General features: G+C 40.4%; 1 protein-coding gene across 1 annotated transcript in view; it reads left to right on the top strand.

The window, feature by feature from the left end:
* LOC113158655 (T-lymphoma invasion and metastasis-inducing protein 2-like) overlaps nucleotides 1–16288 on the top strand; it is a 96570-nt gene that overhangs the window by 5319 nt on the left and 74963 nt on the right. The window contains exons 3-20 of the mRNA XM_026354720.1: nucleotides 7510–7554; nucleotides 7659–7820; nucleotides 8359–8515; nucleotides 8631–8758; nucleotides 9081–9257; nucleotides 9338–9417; nucleotides 9543–9663; nucleotides 9940–10071; nucleotides 10291–10400; nucleotides 10600–10793; nucleotides 10884–10984; nucleotides 11234–11347; nucleotides 11543–11699; nucleotides 12055–12185; nucleotides 12345–12486; nucleotides 12570–12617; nucleotides 12750–12983; nucleotides 13133–15053. Of these exons, the coding sequence (XP_026210505.1) occupies nucleotides 7510–7554; nucleotides 7659–7820; nucleotides 8359–8515; nucleotides 8631–8758; nucleotides 9081–9257; nucleotides 9338–9417; nucleotides 9543–9663; nucleotides 9940–10071; nucleotides 10291–10400; nucleotides 10600–10793; nucleotides 10884–10984; nucleotides 11234–11347; nucleotides 11543–11699; nucleotides 12055–12185; nucleotides 12345–12486; nucleotides 12570–12617; nucleotides 12750–12983; nucleotides 13133–15039 (4140 nt within the window). The 3' untranslated portion in view covers nucleotides 15040–15053. The remainder of the gene's footprint in view (nucleotides 1–7509; nucleotides 7555–7658; nucleotides 7821–8358; nucleotides 8516–8630; nucleotides 8759–9080; nucleotides 9258–9337; nucleotides 9418–9542; nucleotides 9664–9939; nucleotides 10072–10290; nucleotides 10401–10599; nucleotides 10794–10883; nucleotides 10985–11233; nucleotides 11348–11542; nucleotides 11700–12054; nucleotides 12186–12344; nucleotides 12487–12569; nucleotides 12618–12749; nucleotides 12984–13132; nucleotides 15054–16288) is intronic.

The raw sequence follows: 16288 nt of genomic DNA, 5'->3' as shown, positions 1-16288 counted from the left end.
GATCTGTGTTTGGTATTTAAGTGCTGTCACTCTAAAAACAAGAAATGAACAAGATCTCCCACTAAGCATTTCAGTGAATGCAAACACAGACCATGAGCTAAATTGTGAAATATATTGTAGAAGTGAGGTGGCACCATTCATTGACTGGGCCTAAATTATCTCACCTGAGAGATAAGATTGCAGATTACTTGAGATTTCTTGTTGTTGTAGTGTAAAAGTTTTGCAAACTGCCTTACTTTTATTATGATTGTTTTACCTTGGATATTAAATCTTAACATTCCCTGACGCATTATAACTGCGCGTCGATGCACTTAAATAACCAGGTTGCTCAGAGAAATCCAATCAGGCAAGTAAACAGGTAGTCAGATTTATCCTCTTCCTAAGAATTATTTTGTGTTAGTTTCAATTGTAGTCAAACTTTGGGTGGACTTGATTTAAAAACAAGAAGGCATTACTCCATGTGTGTTGGGGTTGCTTTGTCTGATTTCTACAGGAGAGGCTTGATAACTGCAGGAGGAGAGTTTGATAAGTAATGGCTCTGCCTTGCATTCTGCATTTGGAGACTCTACTAATGACAAGTAGACAGGCACTCTGAGAGTGAAGCATTCTGTTAGGATAATATGGTGTTATATAGTGTAGGAGCTTGATCATTAAGTGCTTTGTGTGTGAGGAAGAGGAATTTAAACTCTATTCTAGATTTTACAGGGAGCCAATGGAGAAAAACTAAAGTAGGAGAAATATGATTTTTCTTCTTAAATCTAGTCCTAACCCTGGCTGCAGCATTCTGGATTAATTGGAGGCTTCTTAGGGAGTTACTGGGGCGTCCTTTTAGTGGTGAGCTCCTGTAGTCAGTCTAGAAGTAATGTGAACTGTTTTTTCAGCGTAACTTTGAGACATAATGTAGAGTAGTACTAGAAGTTATACAATCTATAGTATTTATATTACAGAACTACAGAACCTTTGGGTCTTTTAAACATGCTTGACAGTTAATTGATTTGTTTTGTCTGCTTTCATAGAAAAGCATAGCTGGGTGTCTTCTGCATAGGAATGGAAATTTACAGTGTTTCATGTGCATGGATGACTCATCGTTAAAATAAACAAATTAAAATCTGAGAGATAAGACGTAAACCAACAGTCCAGACCAGCAGTCCCTTAATCCCAATGACACGTTCCAATCTGTAATAAAATGCTGTGGTCAGAAGTGTCAAGTGCAGCATTGAGATCTAATAGAGTGAGGAAGTCTGTCGCCTGAAGCTAAATAGTTTAGCTAAACAGTCAAGAATAGGTTCCTGGAGTAGAGATTTCATTCCAGAAATCTTAAAAGTCTGTTAGTACATAAACATTGATCTGGTCTAATATGGATCTACTGATTGTAGTTAGGTCTAGTTGGGATGGGGTTAGGTCTTATAAAAGACTTTAGTGCTATTGTACACAAGGATTAATCAGTGCCAGTAAGAATCTGTTGATTTTCGTCTTTAATTGTTGCAATTTTATTTGCAACATATTAAGATATTCCTGAAGTTGTTGCTGCTGAGAGTATAGAGAATAGTAGGCTCAGCAAAGCTGTGACTGTGGAGCTAGCCTCCTGTGATTCACGGCTTTTAGAAGTCAGTATTGAGTACCATATGCAGTGATGCTGCAACATTATTAAGAAGAAATACTATTAAATATTCAAGTTTAATGCCATATGCCAGAACAAGTTCAAAGGTGTGATTAAACAGTGAGTGGGTTTGTGTCAAACCAGTAGTAAGAGTGTAGTAGTGAATGACTAGTTTAACACCATCACGTGTTATACTAACAATTTTACAACTACTTAGAAAAATAATATTTATAGTGCTTATGATTGTATTAACAGCAATAATTAGTAAGAGTCCTGACACAATTTGTTTGCCTCCTAATTATTACTGTTAGTCTGTAAGTTAAATTAAACCAAAGGTCCAAGTGATAGTATTGATGTTTTGGTCTAATTTATGTAGTTGACTTTTTAATTGAGGTCAGTCATTTTCTCTGTAGCTTCAAACTTTATATTGATGGACATCTGACTGAAGATGCATTTGTTATTCACAAAGAATAAAGATTTCAGTGAAGATCTTTGTGAGTTTCATTATCAGTTTGGTAACTAGCTAACATTGTGAGAGCTACAGCGGTACAACACACTGACTAGCATGCGAGTGTGAGTATGAGGGCTTATTTAGGATCAGTTATGTGTTTGTTTTTGTTTGTTCTTTCTAACAGTTTAAATAGATGGTTAAAGGGACTTTGTAGGAAGCATCTGTATCAGAGTCACACAGTATTTGATCAGATTGTTGGACTTCTCTCTATGTTCTGATTTGCAGTAGATTCTTTACAACAGGCTTCTACAAAAATTAGTAGAATATTTAACTCCCACTATTTACAATCTATATCAGCCATTTGGTCTCTGATAAAGGGCAGTCTGACAGCATTGGCTGTATCAGCAGCGGTGTTGTGACCACAGATGTCAGTAAGGATGTGAAGCATCCTTTTAATTTTCAGTTTTGCAATCTGTTGGTAAATCTTGCTTTAATTAACTACTGTACTTTGTAGTACAATATAGTCTTGATGATTGAAAAGATCTTCGTACTTACCTTTGACACAAACGCTGCTGTGTATTCTTGGTTGTTTTTTCATACTCCAAGAAGACAAGCAAAAAGACCTTTCATTCAGAAAATAAAGGTAAAGGTAAAGAAAGGTACGGTAAACAGAAAACGGAGGCTAATGACAGCAAAGTGTTTCAAATAAAGAATTTGTCTAGCTACTTTGTATATAGTAGTATAGTAGTATATATAGTATAGTATATATTTAAAATCCTACCCACATTGCTTTATGACAACTACATTATTTCTCTTACTTTGGATAACTGTAGTTGTTTCATGTGGTACTTGCATCCGTGTATGAACTATGAAGAGTGACATGGGGGCGCGACTCACATCTTGATCACTAACTGAGTATCTTGGATAGCTGTGCCCAACTTAAAGTTGAGCGTAGGGAATATTAACCTATCTGTGTTTGTCTGTTCCAAAACTTTTCTCCATCTGTAATGTCACCAATAAACAAGAAAGACATTTTTCTTCTTCTTCCCAAGGCTTTATGCACATGTTTATCTGGTTGTTGTTCTGGTTGTAGTGCACATATTGTAGCACAGAGCGTGCTTTACGTAAAATTTTATATTCGGTGGAGATAAACTGTGCTTTGCATTCTTTCTACAATCACTCACAACTTCAACAACCTGTTGGTTTACTATAGTGAACAGCGGTTAGCATGGAAACATGTAATGCAGGCCATGACTGGTGTCAGAACAGACGAATAGAGGTGTGTAGCCGCAGATCAGTAGGTTCCCATGCTGCCCCTACCCACCACAACATTAAAACAACCTGCTGGATTTATTGTTGTGGCTGATAACTGTATGTCAGCTTGTTTAGCACCAAACTAAAAACTTGTGTTACTGTTATCACAGTTGCTGGTATGGCTTTGATACTAATTTACCCTTTTCCTCATCTGTGTTTTTTTTTTATTTCTGGACAAGGATCTATTGATTAGTCTAATCACTAACCCTGCTACATCGAGATTGACAAGCTAGTGATAGTTTGAAGTTTGCCCTAAATGTATTGCTTAAACCTGATGTCACTTAAAACTCCCCTAGTTTGTACACTAGAAGTTTTGCCTTTGTTATGCTTTACCTAAAACATCTCAAGCAACAAATTACCTGTTAACATTTCTGTTTTTTTAGGGTAGTAATGGATAGGCAGCCTTCTAAAAATTGCTGAATGTTGGTATTTTTTATTAATTCATGCTCAGTCAGTTAACTGCAGCAACAAGTGTATGAACATTTGTTAAGGGTTAAGGTCTGGACTCTGTGGTGGCCAATCCATGTGGAAAAATGATGTGTCGTGCTGCCTGAACGACTCTTTCAACATTTGAGTCTGATTAAACCTGGCATTGTCACCTTAGAATATGTCTGTGCCATCAGGGAATAAAAGATTCATTGATAGAATAACCTGGTCGTTCAGTATATTCAGGTATTCAGCTGACCTCATTCTTTAGTCACATAAAGTTGCTGAACCTAGACCAGACCAACTACAGCAACCCCAGATCATAGCACTGCTCCCAGAGGCTTGTACAGCAGACACTAGGCATGATGGGTGTATCACCTCACCTGCCTCTCATCTGAACTCATCAGACCACATGACCTTCTTTTACTGAACAGTTCTTAACCCAGTTTTAGTAGTTTCAACAATCTCCTTAGATGTTTTCTTTGCTTAATGCATGCAAATAATTAGACCGCTCTGTAACAGATTAATATATTTTCCACGACCACAGGATGTGTCTTCTGACATTGTTGTTTAAGAAATGATAAGCTGCTCATTGCATCAGTAAATAAATAATTTGTTTCCAGCTAAGACATAATAATTCATGCTGTAATTATCTAATGGGAGGCTCTTACCTATTTGCTTAGTTAAGTTAAGGTGGTGACTTTTTTTTTTTTTTTTGGACCGGCAGTGTATTTTGAGATGTTATAATAAAAATGACACCGTTGACATAGAGAAATTATACTGGAGTACATCATTTAAGACATTTTTATTTCAAAATGCCTTCCTTTAAAAGACGTGTTGTTAAAATGGGTTGTTCACAATGTGTCACTAGGTTTCTCAGCTTTCAGCCACAGTCATGTACACTTTCTATAAGTAAACAGACACTGCATATTACCTTTTACTAGCTAAACAAGGTCACCTATGCTAATTAGGCTAAATATCAAAGCTGGTATATGATCTTAAATTGATTATATTTTTAATCTGTCAACCACTTTTGACATAATAAGGAGGCATCAGTGATTTTTATTTGTTGGTTAGAATTAACCGGGTATTTCAGGGCCCAATTTCTAATTTGAATAGATTTTAGAGGATTCTTTTGGAACCTAAATAATTGTGAGAATTATTATGTGACTTTTTATTGTCAAGCTGCTTTTCCAGTTTTATTATGTTAAATTTTATAGTAAGTGTCAAAGTGTTAAATACCATGTTGCAGTTGTCTTACTGGGACTACTAATACTCTACTGCAATCTCTGTGTTAAGCCATAATTATATAAAAAATATGTTAATTTATTTGAGTTTCTTGTTATTGCAGCTAACACGGTTTGACTCAATTCTTGATATTACAAATCCATATTGCCACATTACAAATGAGCTATTTTAATTGTTTCTAAGTTACATTATTTGAAAATGTGACATAAGCAACAAACACAGTTTAGCCTAATATACTTTTCCATTGCCACTGGCACGGTCTGGTGTCTTCATATCACATATTTTGCTAGAATTTTCTGCTACCACAGTCACACGTTTTTAAACAATAATTATGCTATTTTTTAGCTAAACTGTTTTCCTTAAATATAGTTATTGTTTTAATTTGTGCAAATACAGAGATCTTTGTGAGACGTTTTACTGAATATGGACTTTTTAAAAAGGTTTCCTTTGTTAGACAAAGCAACCAAAATTGCATTCTTTAACCTAACTCGTAATATTAATGCACTTACAACTCACTACCTTATATGCGATCCAAAATTTATTTGAGCACTTTGACAGGCTTTGTTGTTGTTGTTGTTGTTGTTGTTGTTGTTGTTTGTCCGCTGAATTTTTGAACCATATTTCCCCATTTGTTCTCTGGGATATAACTACAGCTTGATCACTCTCTGTGCTTTGACTCCATCTGCTGGCAGATTATAGGTCTTGAGCTTTGAATTAGAATCACCACCGTTTTATTTGTTTAAAACTGGTTAGAATCCTTCCAGAAGAAAAGGGTATGATTTTAATCCTTTGAGTTTAGTGGCAATCAATGTATGATGCTTCAGCATAGACTTTTCTCAGCCTTTTCTTTCCTTTTGTACAATGCAGTATAAGGTAGTAGACCTGGACTGCACTTTGTTTATTTCAGAAAGTCTTAAGCTGTCTAACTTGATCAGAGGTCTTGCTTTGGTCACTGTTAGACTGATCTAAGCGAGTGTCATGAGTTTAGCTTTTTATTGTATAGTATGTGTCAGGGCTCACTTTAGGGGTCACATATTCGCAGAAAGGGCAGCCAAGGTGGCACTTTTGCATGATTCAGCATCATCTCTGTCTAAAGACAAAGAGAGACTGAAGCAGACACATTGTGATGCTGCTGCTGATTTTGTTTAGACAACCAAAGAGATGTGAAGATCAATGATACATACATTTACTGATGTTCAGCACACTCACATGCAATGTGTTTATGTGCAATGTAGTAACCATCGCACTCTAACCAGGAGTGACTGGTAGGACAAAGCAAATTATAAATAAGTAATTGTAAATAAGTGCACTCACCAACAAATCCTTCATAGATTGTCAGCGTGCAAATCAAAATGTGTTGCCTTGCTACTATGGTAGATGGCACATGTGAATAAACCTCTCCAAAATTGTACTTTTATAATATGATGTGCGTTGTCGTACAAATACTCGTAATTTTTTACACCAGTGGTAGTTGTCCTACTCTTGGCCCAGCTTTACCTGTTTTATTTCTCAGTCCTCCACCTCCCACTAACATGCAATATACAACATTTTGGGTAGTTTATCCAGTGCACTATATTAATATTTAAAGGTCTGAACTAGACTTTCCAAATACTAATGCTCTGAATAACATCAGTTGATCTGAAGACTTTCCAAAGTGCCAGCTGTCAGTTATTTATTTTCCCTCTTGTTGACTAATTAGCATAATGGCATCATGAAAGAGATCATTTTGGTCCTAAGTTTTGTTTCACTGAACTAATATATGTTGACCTCTACTTAATAAACGTTTTATCTTTGTATACAGCACTACATTAAAACTATTGTTTTTGGTAAATTAGTTGGCTTGTTTACCAAAACACAGAAAAATAAAAAATGTTTGTTCCTTATTTGCTAACACTGGGCAGAATAGTCAGGTCTCCTTGAAAAAACAAGTATGATTTACAGTGGCAATTAATGCAGAAAACCATGAAATTCCAAAAGGTTTTTCTTGCCGCTAGGTTAAGGTTACTAAATCTATAGGGAAGAAATGATTGTTCTTGTGCTGCATTCATTCCCCCACCCCTCTGTTAATGATGGATATTCACTAAATGACAGATCAGAATCTCCATAAATTGGTGTACAGAACAGACCTAATTCTGCATGCTACTAGAAATGAGGATATGAAACATAATATTGCAGGTATTTACAGATATTTTAACTGGTTTCCATGAGTCAAAACTGTAGTTTGCATCAGTAATGGATTATGTAATAGCAGGGTAAGTTAGAGCATTGCTGGATCAGCTGTAAAATATTCCAACAAAAAAAAGAAAAGAAACTTACATCCACTACTCAAGCTATTTCATTTCTTATTTTCTGCAGACCAGAACTGCTGTTGATTTATTTTATCCCCAGTTTAGCAGTCTCTTAAACTCTGCTCCGAGATAGTGCCTTTAACCCACTCAAAATGTTTTTTTTTCCTTTGCTTCTCTTTCAGTTCTACAAGCATGTTGTCCAGAGTGTGGAGAAGTTCATTCAAAAGGTGAGTTATACTGGACTGTAAATCAACTCTAAAGTAATATATAAATGTGTAGATTGTTTAATAGTTTTGATAACAACCTAACAGCAGCTATTTGCATATTACAGTGCAAACCAGAATACAAGGTTCCAGGATTGTACGTCATCGACTCAATCGTCAGACAGTCACGACACCAGTTTGGCACAGAAAAGGACGTTTTTGCCCCACGCTTCAGCAAGAATATCATTGCAACGTTCCAGCACCTCTATCGCTGCCCTCCAGATGATAAGGTCAGACAGTTTTTAATAGCTTTTCAATTCCTCTCTGTGCCTTTTCGTTATTGAACATTGGCATGGTTTAATAAGAAATTGTATTAGACAAATTTATATACCAGTTTAATGAATACATTAGGCATTGGTAGTGGACTTCATTACTTAATGAACAAATGTCAATTCGACAGTAGTGACCGCAGTTGAAGATCTTTTTGGTGAGCCTTTTCCTTGGCAACTGGATGAGGTGGTTGCAAAGAGTGTTTCACATATTTGTTTGACAAAACATTAATCCCTTCCCAGAGCTCCTGCAGTAGCCGGTTTTGTAGTTTATTTGTGTGCTCTAAGATAACATCAGATAGCTTGGCTTTAAATAGAATAACTGTCAGGGGCATCCCAACACTCTTAAAGCCATAATTGAGCCATCCACTGAGTCATTAAGTTTTCAAAAGGCACTACAGTTAGAACAGAGTTTAATTATTTGACTCAAAAAACACTCTTCCACTGGATTTGTTTGTTTCTATAAACCTCATGTTGTCATATGTCTTGGTGTTTCCAGAGTAAGATAGTGCGGGTCCTCAACCTGTGGCAGAAGAATGCAGTCTTCAAGAGTGACATCATCCAGCCTCTGTTGGACATGGCCGCAGGGATTCCCCCACCCACTGTCACACCTGTCATGCCTACCAATGCTGCCCCAGTCAATAACACTACACCTGGTCAGTCAGAGTGCACATTACATAAAATGGGATTTGTTAATGTATTGATATAACGTCTGTGAATCCAGTTGTGGTTACGTCATACTTCTATTGCAACAACTCTATTTTTATGTAGGCACCCCAGCCACCCCGGCGACCCCAGCTAATATTGTCCAGGGTCTGCCGGACTGGGCTTCCCAGATTACCAACACAGACACCGTGGCTGCGGTGGCACAAATCTTACAGAGCCCCCAGGGGCAACAGGTTAGTGAACATATGCACCCAGCAGCTCAGTTGATAAATTATTAAGCTGAAAATGTTTGCTTATGGTTAAGTAGTAGTTGTTAAGAATTCTGAAATTCTTAATCATAAGATTGTTGGTGCAAAATGCTAATGAACATTACTTGTATTGTCACCTGGTTCTACACAGTTCAGTACAGTGCGTATGTATTTACACATAGTAAGTATGTAGGTGAAGATGACTTTAGGAATTCATTAAAATACCAGAACTTTTATTGGTTCTGCCACACTTGAACAAGTGTATCTTGTCTGAGCTAAATAAGTGTCATCTACTTCTACATCATAGCTGCAGCAACTGGTACAAAGTCTGCAGATGCAGCAGCAGAAGCCCCAGCCATCTCTGCTTCAGGCCTTGGATGCCGGCCTGGTGGTGCAGTTGCAAGCTCTGACAGCTCAACTCACAGCGGCCGCTACTGCCAACAGCCTCAACCCCCTGGAACAGAGGGTTTCCTCTTTTAATAAGGTAATGCTGTGGCCATTAGCTGTTAGTTTCTTATATCTTACTTTAGCTCAACATTCCTAATGTGTGTGTTTTTGTCACAGAAACTTTTGGGTCCCTTTGACTTTGGAAACGACTCTGAACGTGGTGAAGAATCTAAAAAGGACGGTTCATCATCTCAGCTGTGAGTTCAGTGTACTGTGTTCTCCCTCACCAAAACTAAGTTGTTTACACTGATTCAGGTTTTTTGACTTTCTCTATTACCTCCAATTAGTGCTTTCATCTAATTTAGTTGTTTACTACTTCTAGGCCTATGGTGTCTGAGCCCATCAACAGCTCACTCTTTCATCAGTTGGCTGAGCAGCTACAACAGCAGAATCTGGAGCAGTTTCAAAAGCAGTTTCTAGAGCACCAGCAGCATCAACAGAAGGTAGGTGAAATATATTCACACGGAGCTCTGCTTCAATTAGGTTTTTCAGGACTTATGTGCTGGAGCTTGGCTTGGTTTAACAGAGCAACCTCACTGTGGTGACTAGTAAACAACTAGTGGTAGTCAAGTAGTGATTTTGAAGGAGTGTTGCCTGTCCAACTACAGCTGGGTTCTTACTGAAATTAAACGATATTGGTTAATATGCCCAGATTTATACATTTAGATGCTTATAATATATTTTAAAAACTGTGTAAAAACTTTTTTTTTCTCCTTCAGGTTATGAGCATAGAAGGACAAGACTCTATCTTTGGGCAGGAGAACACAGTTGCTAATGCTCAAAACAGCAGCCAGCCACAGCTTCCGGAGCCTGAAAACAAGATGGATGACTCCATAGACAACCAGCAGCAGGTATGCCTGCTGAGCTATCCCAAAACTCAGAAAATCATGTTAATTTATACTTTTTTATTATTTCACTTTGGGAATAAATGTCTTGATGCAACATGTTCAGTTAGTACTTATGAATTATTATTATTATTATTTAGCTATATGTCTGATAGGCATTGCTGCATTTTACGTTACTTGTGTTGCTGTGCACAGAGGTGTTGAAGTGACCATGTCTTTTTTTAGGACATGGATCTGGACGAGGGCCCAGAAGGAATGGAAGAGGAGATCTTTGAGGCTGAGGAGAAGAAAACTGTTAGCACACGCTCCAGAACACGCTCAAGGTCACGCTCTAGGTCTGTCTCCCTGACACTCACTGACCACTTTATGAGTAAACCTGCACAATGTAATACAATCCAATACAACAGCTCTGTACTTTTTCAATGTGTTTTTTTTAAACTCCAAACTGTCAAAAGATTCTACTGTGTTTATTGTTGCGGTCAGAGTAGGTGATGAATTAAACTGCTTAAATGTTTTGGACTTTTCTATCTGTAGGTCTCCTAAGAGGAGAAGGTCCAGGTCTCGCTCTGGCTCTCGGAAACGCAAACACCGCAAGCGGTCACGCTCGCGCTCCAGGGATCGCAAGAGGAAGTCATCACGATCATACTCCAGTGAAAGACGCGCCCGAGAACGAGAGAAGGAGCGACAGAAGAAAGGACTGCCTCCCATACGATCTAAAACTCTAAGTGGCAAGTGGTTGTTGTTGGTTGTTGACTAATTTAATTGTTCCTTGACCTTGTCTTTTTAATAATGTTTTTTTTTTCTCTCCTCTTACCTAGTGTGCAGCACAACTCTGTGGGTGGGCCAGGTGGACAAAAAAGCCACTCAGCAAGACCTGACTAATCTGTTTGAAGAATATGGCCAGATTGAGTCTATTAATGTAAGTCAACCTATCTGCCTGTTAAGCCCCTATTTTCCAAATTTTATTTAGAGCATATTAGCCAGTTCGTTTGTCTTCCAAAACTTTAAAATGAAAACTGGTCAGTGACTCTACGTCATGCTACACTGTGATCTTAAGCTGGTGGTGATGCTCCGCTGTACATCTAAGTCATTCTCTATTGAATGGTCATGTCTTTCTGTGTTACCTTGTCAATGTTCTTTTTAATAAAATCTGCGTGTTGCTCTGCAGATGATCCCTCCCAGAGGCTGTGCCTACATCTGTATGGTCCACAGACAGGATGCATACCGCGCACGCCAGAAGCTCAGCACTGGCTCTTTTAAAATTGGCTCCAAGGTTATCAAGGTACACATTACCTTTATAATCTGATTGATGCTATTCTCATTCTCCTGGTAATTTCCTCTAATACAATTTTCCTTTGTCCTCCAATGGTGAAGCCTCAGAGACAGTTTAGCTTTCCAGGCACGCAGGTCATTGTGTGCTACCAGAAATTACTCTGAACAGTGCTTTTTCTTAACCTTTATATTTGTTTTAATACAGATTGCATGGGCCTTGAACAAGGGGGTAAAGCAAGAGTACAAGCAATTTTGGGATGTGGACTTGGGTGTCACCTACATACCATGGGAGAAGGTGAAGTTGGATGATCTGGATGGCTTCGCTGAAGGAGGAATCATTGACCAGGAGACAGTCAATGATGGTGAATAAAAACAACTTTACATGTTCACTTTTTTCTTTGACACACACAGGTCTGCTAATGTAACAGCAATGCTTATATAAATATAAATAGTATGTGGGCAAATTTGCACACACGAAGAAAGCATCTAGCAGCAAACACAGACACTTCTTGGCATTTGATCATCTAACACAATTTGTTTTCGACCTCATCCCCTCAGTTGTTTGTTTTATTATGGTAGTGGCCAGAATTCCAAAGTTCCATCAGGAACTCAACCATCCTGATGACAAAATGAGGATTGAGTTAGTTAACTCAACTAAACTTCTAAATCCAAACAAAGGACTGAAATTAATTTCTTCTGTTTTGTCTGTGTCTGCAGAGTGGGAAGCAGCCAAGAATGCTGAGCCAGCTAAGGAAGCTACGAGTCAGCCAGTAAGCGCAGAGACTACAGCAGTATCTAATACCCAGACTGAAGCATACAACCAGCAGGTTACCATGATGCCTGTACAGGTACTGAACAACATCTGTCTCCCTCTGTGGGAAAACGTATATTAATATAATCTCAGTACAGAGCACATAGGGCACATTGTTTTGCTGATTTTCACCTAAAAGTATCTATAACAGAAAACCCATGTTTTCCATATGCACTCCCATATTTTCCTTCTCCAGCTACCAGTGGCCCAGGCTGTTCCCAGTGCAGTAGGTTTGGTGCCTCCTTCTTTCCCTGTTTCCATGGGCATACCACCACCAGGTTACGGGCCTCCACCACCCTTCATAAGGGCTGGCTTCAATACCTCACAGCCTCCACCAGGTAAATGACACAAATGGTCAGAAGAAGATCCAGATCCAGCCTACTGAAATTCAAAAGCTTACATACAATTTTCTGTTGTGCAGGTTTCATGCAGGCAGCACAGACAGTAAGCATGGCCCCAGCAACCACTTGTAAGTATTTATGATGATGTCCTTATAAGTAATGCATGCATACTGTTTTGGAAATCCATTAAGAAGTGTATTTTAAAGGGGAATTTTTGTTGGAATGTATTAGGTTGGATAAAATTCATTTCTCCTCTATAGCTCTAGTGCAGCCTACAGTGGCCTCTAGCCAAGAAGCTGTCAAGGAATCCCCATTCAGTGCTATGATCCCTCCAACCAGCACCATCCCTGGCAGTTTCATGCCCTCAGCCATCCCTGGAGCCAGTGTGTTTAACCCAGTGGGAGTCCAAACTCAGCAAGCCACCAGTGAGAAAACAGCGCAGTCAGCAGAAGGAATGGATGCTGCTGCTGCTGCTGCAGAGATCACGCTGCAAGGTGAGGCACTGTAACTTGTTTATAATTAGAGAGATAGATTTTCTCTCATGGAATCATTAGCTTTTCGTGTTGAATGTTTTTATTTGGGCTCATTAACATCATTTTGATATTTTGAAATATTTATTTCTGTTATTGTGTTTCATTCCCAGGGATGCAGAATGCAGTCCGCAGTGGGATGGGTCTCCTGGGTATGCACCCTACCGCTTCCCTCACCCACCCGCTGCATCAGTCTGGTCTAACTGGTCAGAGAATGCCTGGTCTGCTACCCCTAGATGTGCGACCTAATCTCCTCCAGCCTGGGGCTGCCACCCGCTTCCCCCTCCTCATGCAGCAGGGCCCTACCCAGCAGGCTGCTGGCCTCCTCGACAGTTCACTCCAAGCACGTGCCAGGGCTCACTTCTCTCAGCTGGACCCCTTCAACAGGGCTCCAAACCTTAGCAATGAAAATTTATCCAAGACAGAAGATGAGTCTTCTTCTGGTGCTGATGAGGGCAAAGACCAAGACTACCGCTTCCCTCCAATGGAAAAGCAAAGCACAGGCCTGCTAAGGACACCTCCACCAGAGCAGAGGGAGCCCCTTGGAGGTGGTGGTGGAGCAGCAGGAGTAGGTGGAGGAGGTCGGCCTGCCTTGCTCCAGACACCAGGAACACAGACAGGCAGAACCAGCCTAGTGGGACGTCTGCAGGCCCTTGCAGGTTTCACTCCTGATAACCGCTGGAACCAGACCAGAGGGGACTTTGATGAACGAGACGGCATGCGAGGAGGTCCTCAGGCTTCTGGTGCTCCAAAAGGCTTTCAGGAAGAGCGCTCCACACCTGGGCAGAACTTCCCCAACCGCTTTGACAGTCGTCCAGGGACAGCAGGAGGATCTGGGGTTCCTGGCAGTTCTGCATCTGTTGCAGGGCCACAGGCCTGGAACCGAAGTGGTGGTGCCACAGCACCTTTTGACAGTGAGTTGCATCAAGACCTAGATGACCGAAGACGACCATGGGACAGGCAAAGAGACAGAGATGAAAGAGATTTTGACTTCAGGAGGGATATGAACGGTAATCGCCAGAGCAGAGAGCGCGATAGGGATCGCGAGAGGGACAGAGACAGGGAGCGAGGCCGAGACCGCACCAGAGAACATGATCGTGACAGGGACCGTGAAAAAGAGCGAGACCGCGAAAGAGAGCGTGAACGTGGAAGCTGGACGCCTCTTCTCCCCCTACCTACACCTCTGCTTCCTACCCCACCTCTTAATCCCAACCTGACCTTGAACCAAGGCAAACTCCTTGCACCACTCAAATTGAATCCACAGGTTCAGTCTCGATTCCAGTCCCCAGTCTTGCCTCAAGCTCAAGCCAAACCTTCCCTCTTGGGTCTGAATCAGCCGCTGATGCAGATCAAGTCTCCACCCCCATCACAGAACCAAGGCACCGTGCCAGAGCCCCATTCAGAAACTCCAGTTGCACCAGATGAACCTCTGATGCAGTCATCACCCTCAGCCCAATCACCTGACCCATCATCTGACAGCAAAAGTCAAAGCCCATTAACTGAGGTTCCCACCCAGGCTGAGTCACCAGTAACACCTCCACAAACAGCATCACCATCCCAACCCACAGCCCTATCCCCCTCCATGACCTCTGCCTCTCCAGACACTAAGACCCCCAGCCAAGCCTCACCCTTGGTTGAGACCTCAAGCCAGGACTCAACTGTGGCCTTCACACAAGCTGCCAGCACCCCTAAAGAGACGACTTACTCTCTGGAGGAGCAGGAAAGCCAACAGAAGGATGAGGAAGAGTCACAGAGAGACTCCTTGTCCCAACCCCAGTGGGTCAATGGATGTGGGATGGACAATAGAATTGTGGCTGAACCTACACCTGAGGCCTCTCCCGAGCCTACGCCAGAGCCAGAGTCTTCATCTGGTTCTGTGCTCCCTGAAAGCGAACCAGAGCAGATGCAGCAGGAGCAGCTTGACTCTCCTGAGGACGTAGACAGTGAACAGAGTGAGCCCACGGAGGAATCTGCGAGTCAGCCAGTGGTAGACACTGTCACAGACACTGAGGGGACATAATCATCACTCAGTAGGTAAAAGATCATTTTGTAAAATTGTCTCTTCTTCTCTGTACTCATGTCAGCAAATCACCACAGGGGACATGACGAATACTGACTCAAATCGGTTGTCTGAAAACCAATAGCAAATGATTTTATCTATTACAAATACCAGTGTACTTAAATAGAAGGCTTGTTAGCTGTTTTATTGATAGAACGTTTTGTTTGTATTTTATTTCCTTTTTTAAGTTGTAATGCCACCCCACCCATTTTAATTAACCTAAGCTTGATGGATTTTATCACATTGCCTGCCAAAATGTTTCAATTGTGTATGGGGAAAATGGGCTTTTACCTTCCTATGGAAGAGAGTAAAGAAATCCTGGCTGTTCAACAAGGGATTGAATATAGGTTACATGATACTTGAAAACAGCAGTTGCTGGTCCCATTTCTGTCTCCTTTTTAAAATGCTGCTGCAAAGTTTTCAATGAATGCTTTTGTGGTGCTCTACATTGCTTTCTATTACTAAGCAGAACAAATAGCCTCCGTACAGTAAGACCATTACATCTGCTTATAATTGGAAAGAATGATCTTTAAAATGGAAACGTGAAAATGTTGTATCCCCAAAATAAATGTCTGTAATTTGTTTCCAATTATACAGTGAACACAAATAGAAAATGACATGCCAGGGGGATGGAAAACAAAATGAACAGTGGGATGTTCTCATGTTGGGTGCATATTGTTTTAGTTTGAAATAAACATGCTTTGTCTGTTTTAAAACACATGCTTTAGGACTGTTTTCTGACCCAGGACCAGTGGAAACTAAGACTGCTTTACAGACTCATACACATTGTGTGCTTTCACCTCAGTCAATTTGATGTTCTTGTAACTCAAGTTGCTGCTGTACCATCCATCCACAGAGCACTTTGTTGGATGCAACCGTGGGACTTGTAGTTTTTAGTTTCTGATGACTTCAGCCTGTATGTTTCCCTAAGATTTTGCTGGGTGACTGTTGAGGATGGGATTGTGCCTTTTTGAATGGATTTGTTGTTCATGATGCTACCCAACACTACTGTGAGATGTACACCAGACTGACTGTGCGTGTAGCTCGGTTTCAGACAGCTCTATGAACAGAAAGCTAACTGCACAGAATTGACTCGCCGAACATTTAAATGGTAGCTGCGCAGCTTGTACAGCACTCACCTAGAGAACAATATTTACTCGATCATTCTGTGCATGCAGGCTTGTAGCCATGTTTTAACCTTCCTGTCTCT

Source organism: Anabas testudineus, chromosome 12 (genome assembly GCF_900324465.2).
Source record: "Anabas testudineus chromosome 12, fAnaTes1.2, whole genome shotgun sequence".
Taxonomy (NCBI): domain Eukaryota; kingdom Metazoa; phylum Chordata; class Actinopteri; order Anabantiformes; family Anabantidae; genus Anabas; species Anabas testudineus.
The sequence above is the reverse complement of the archived record's forward strand: the minus strand, read 5'-3'. Positions and strand labels throughout refer to the sequence as shown.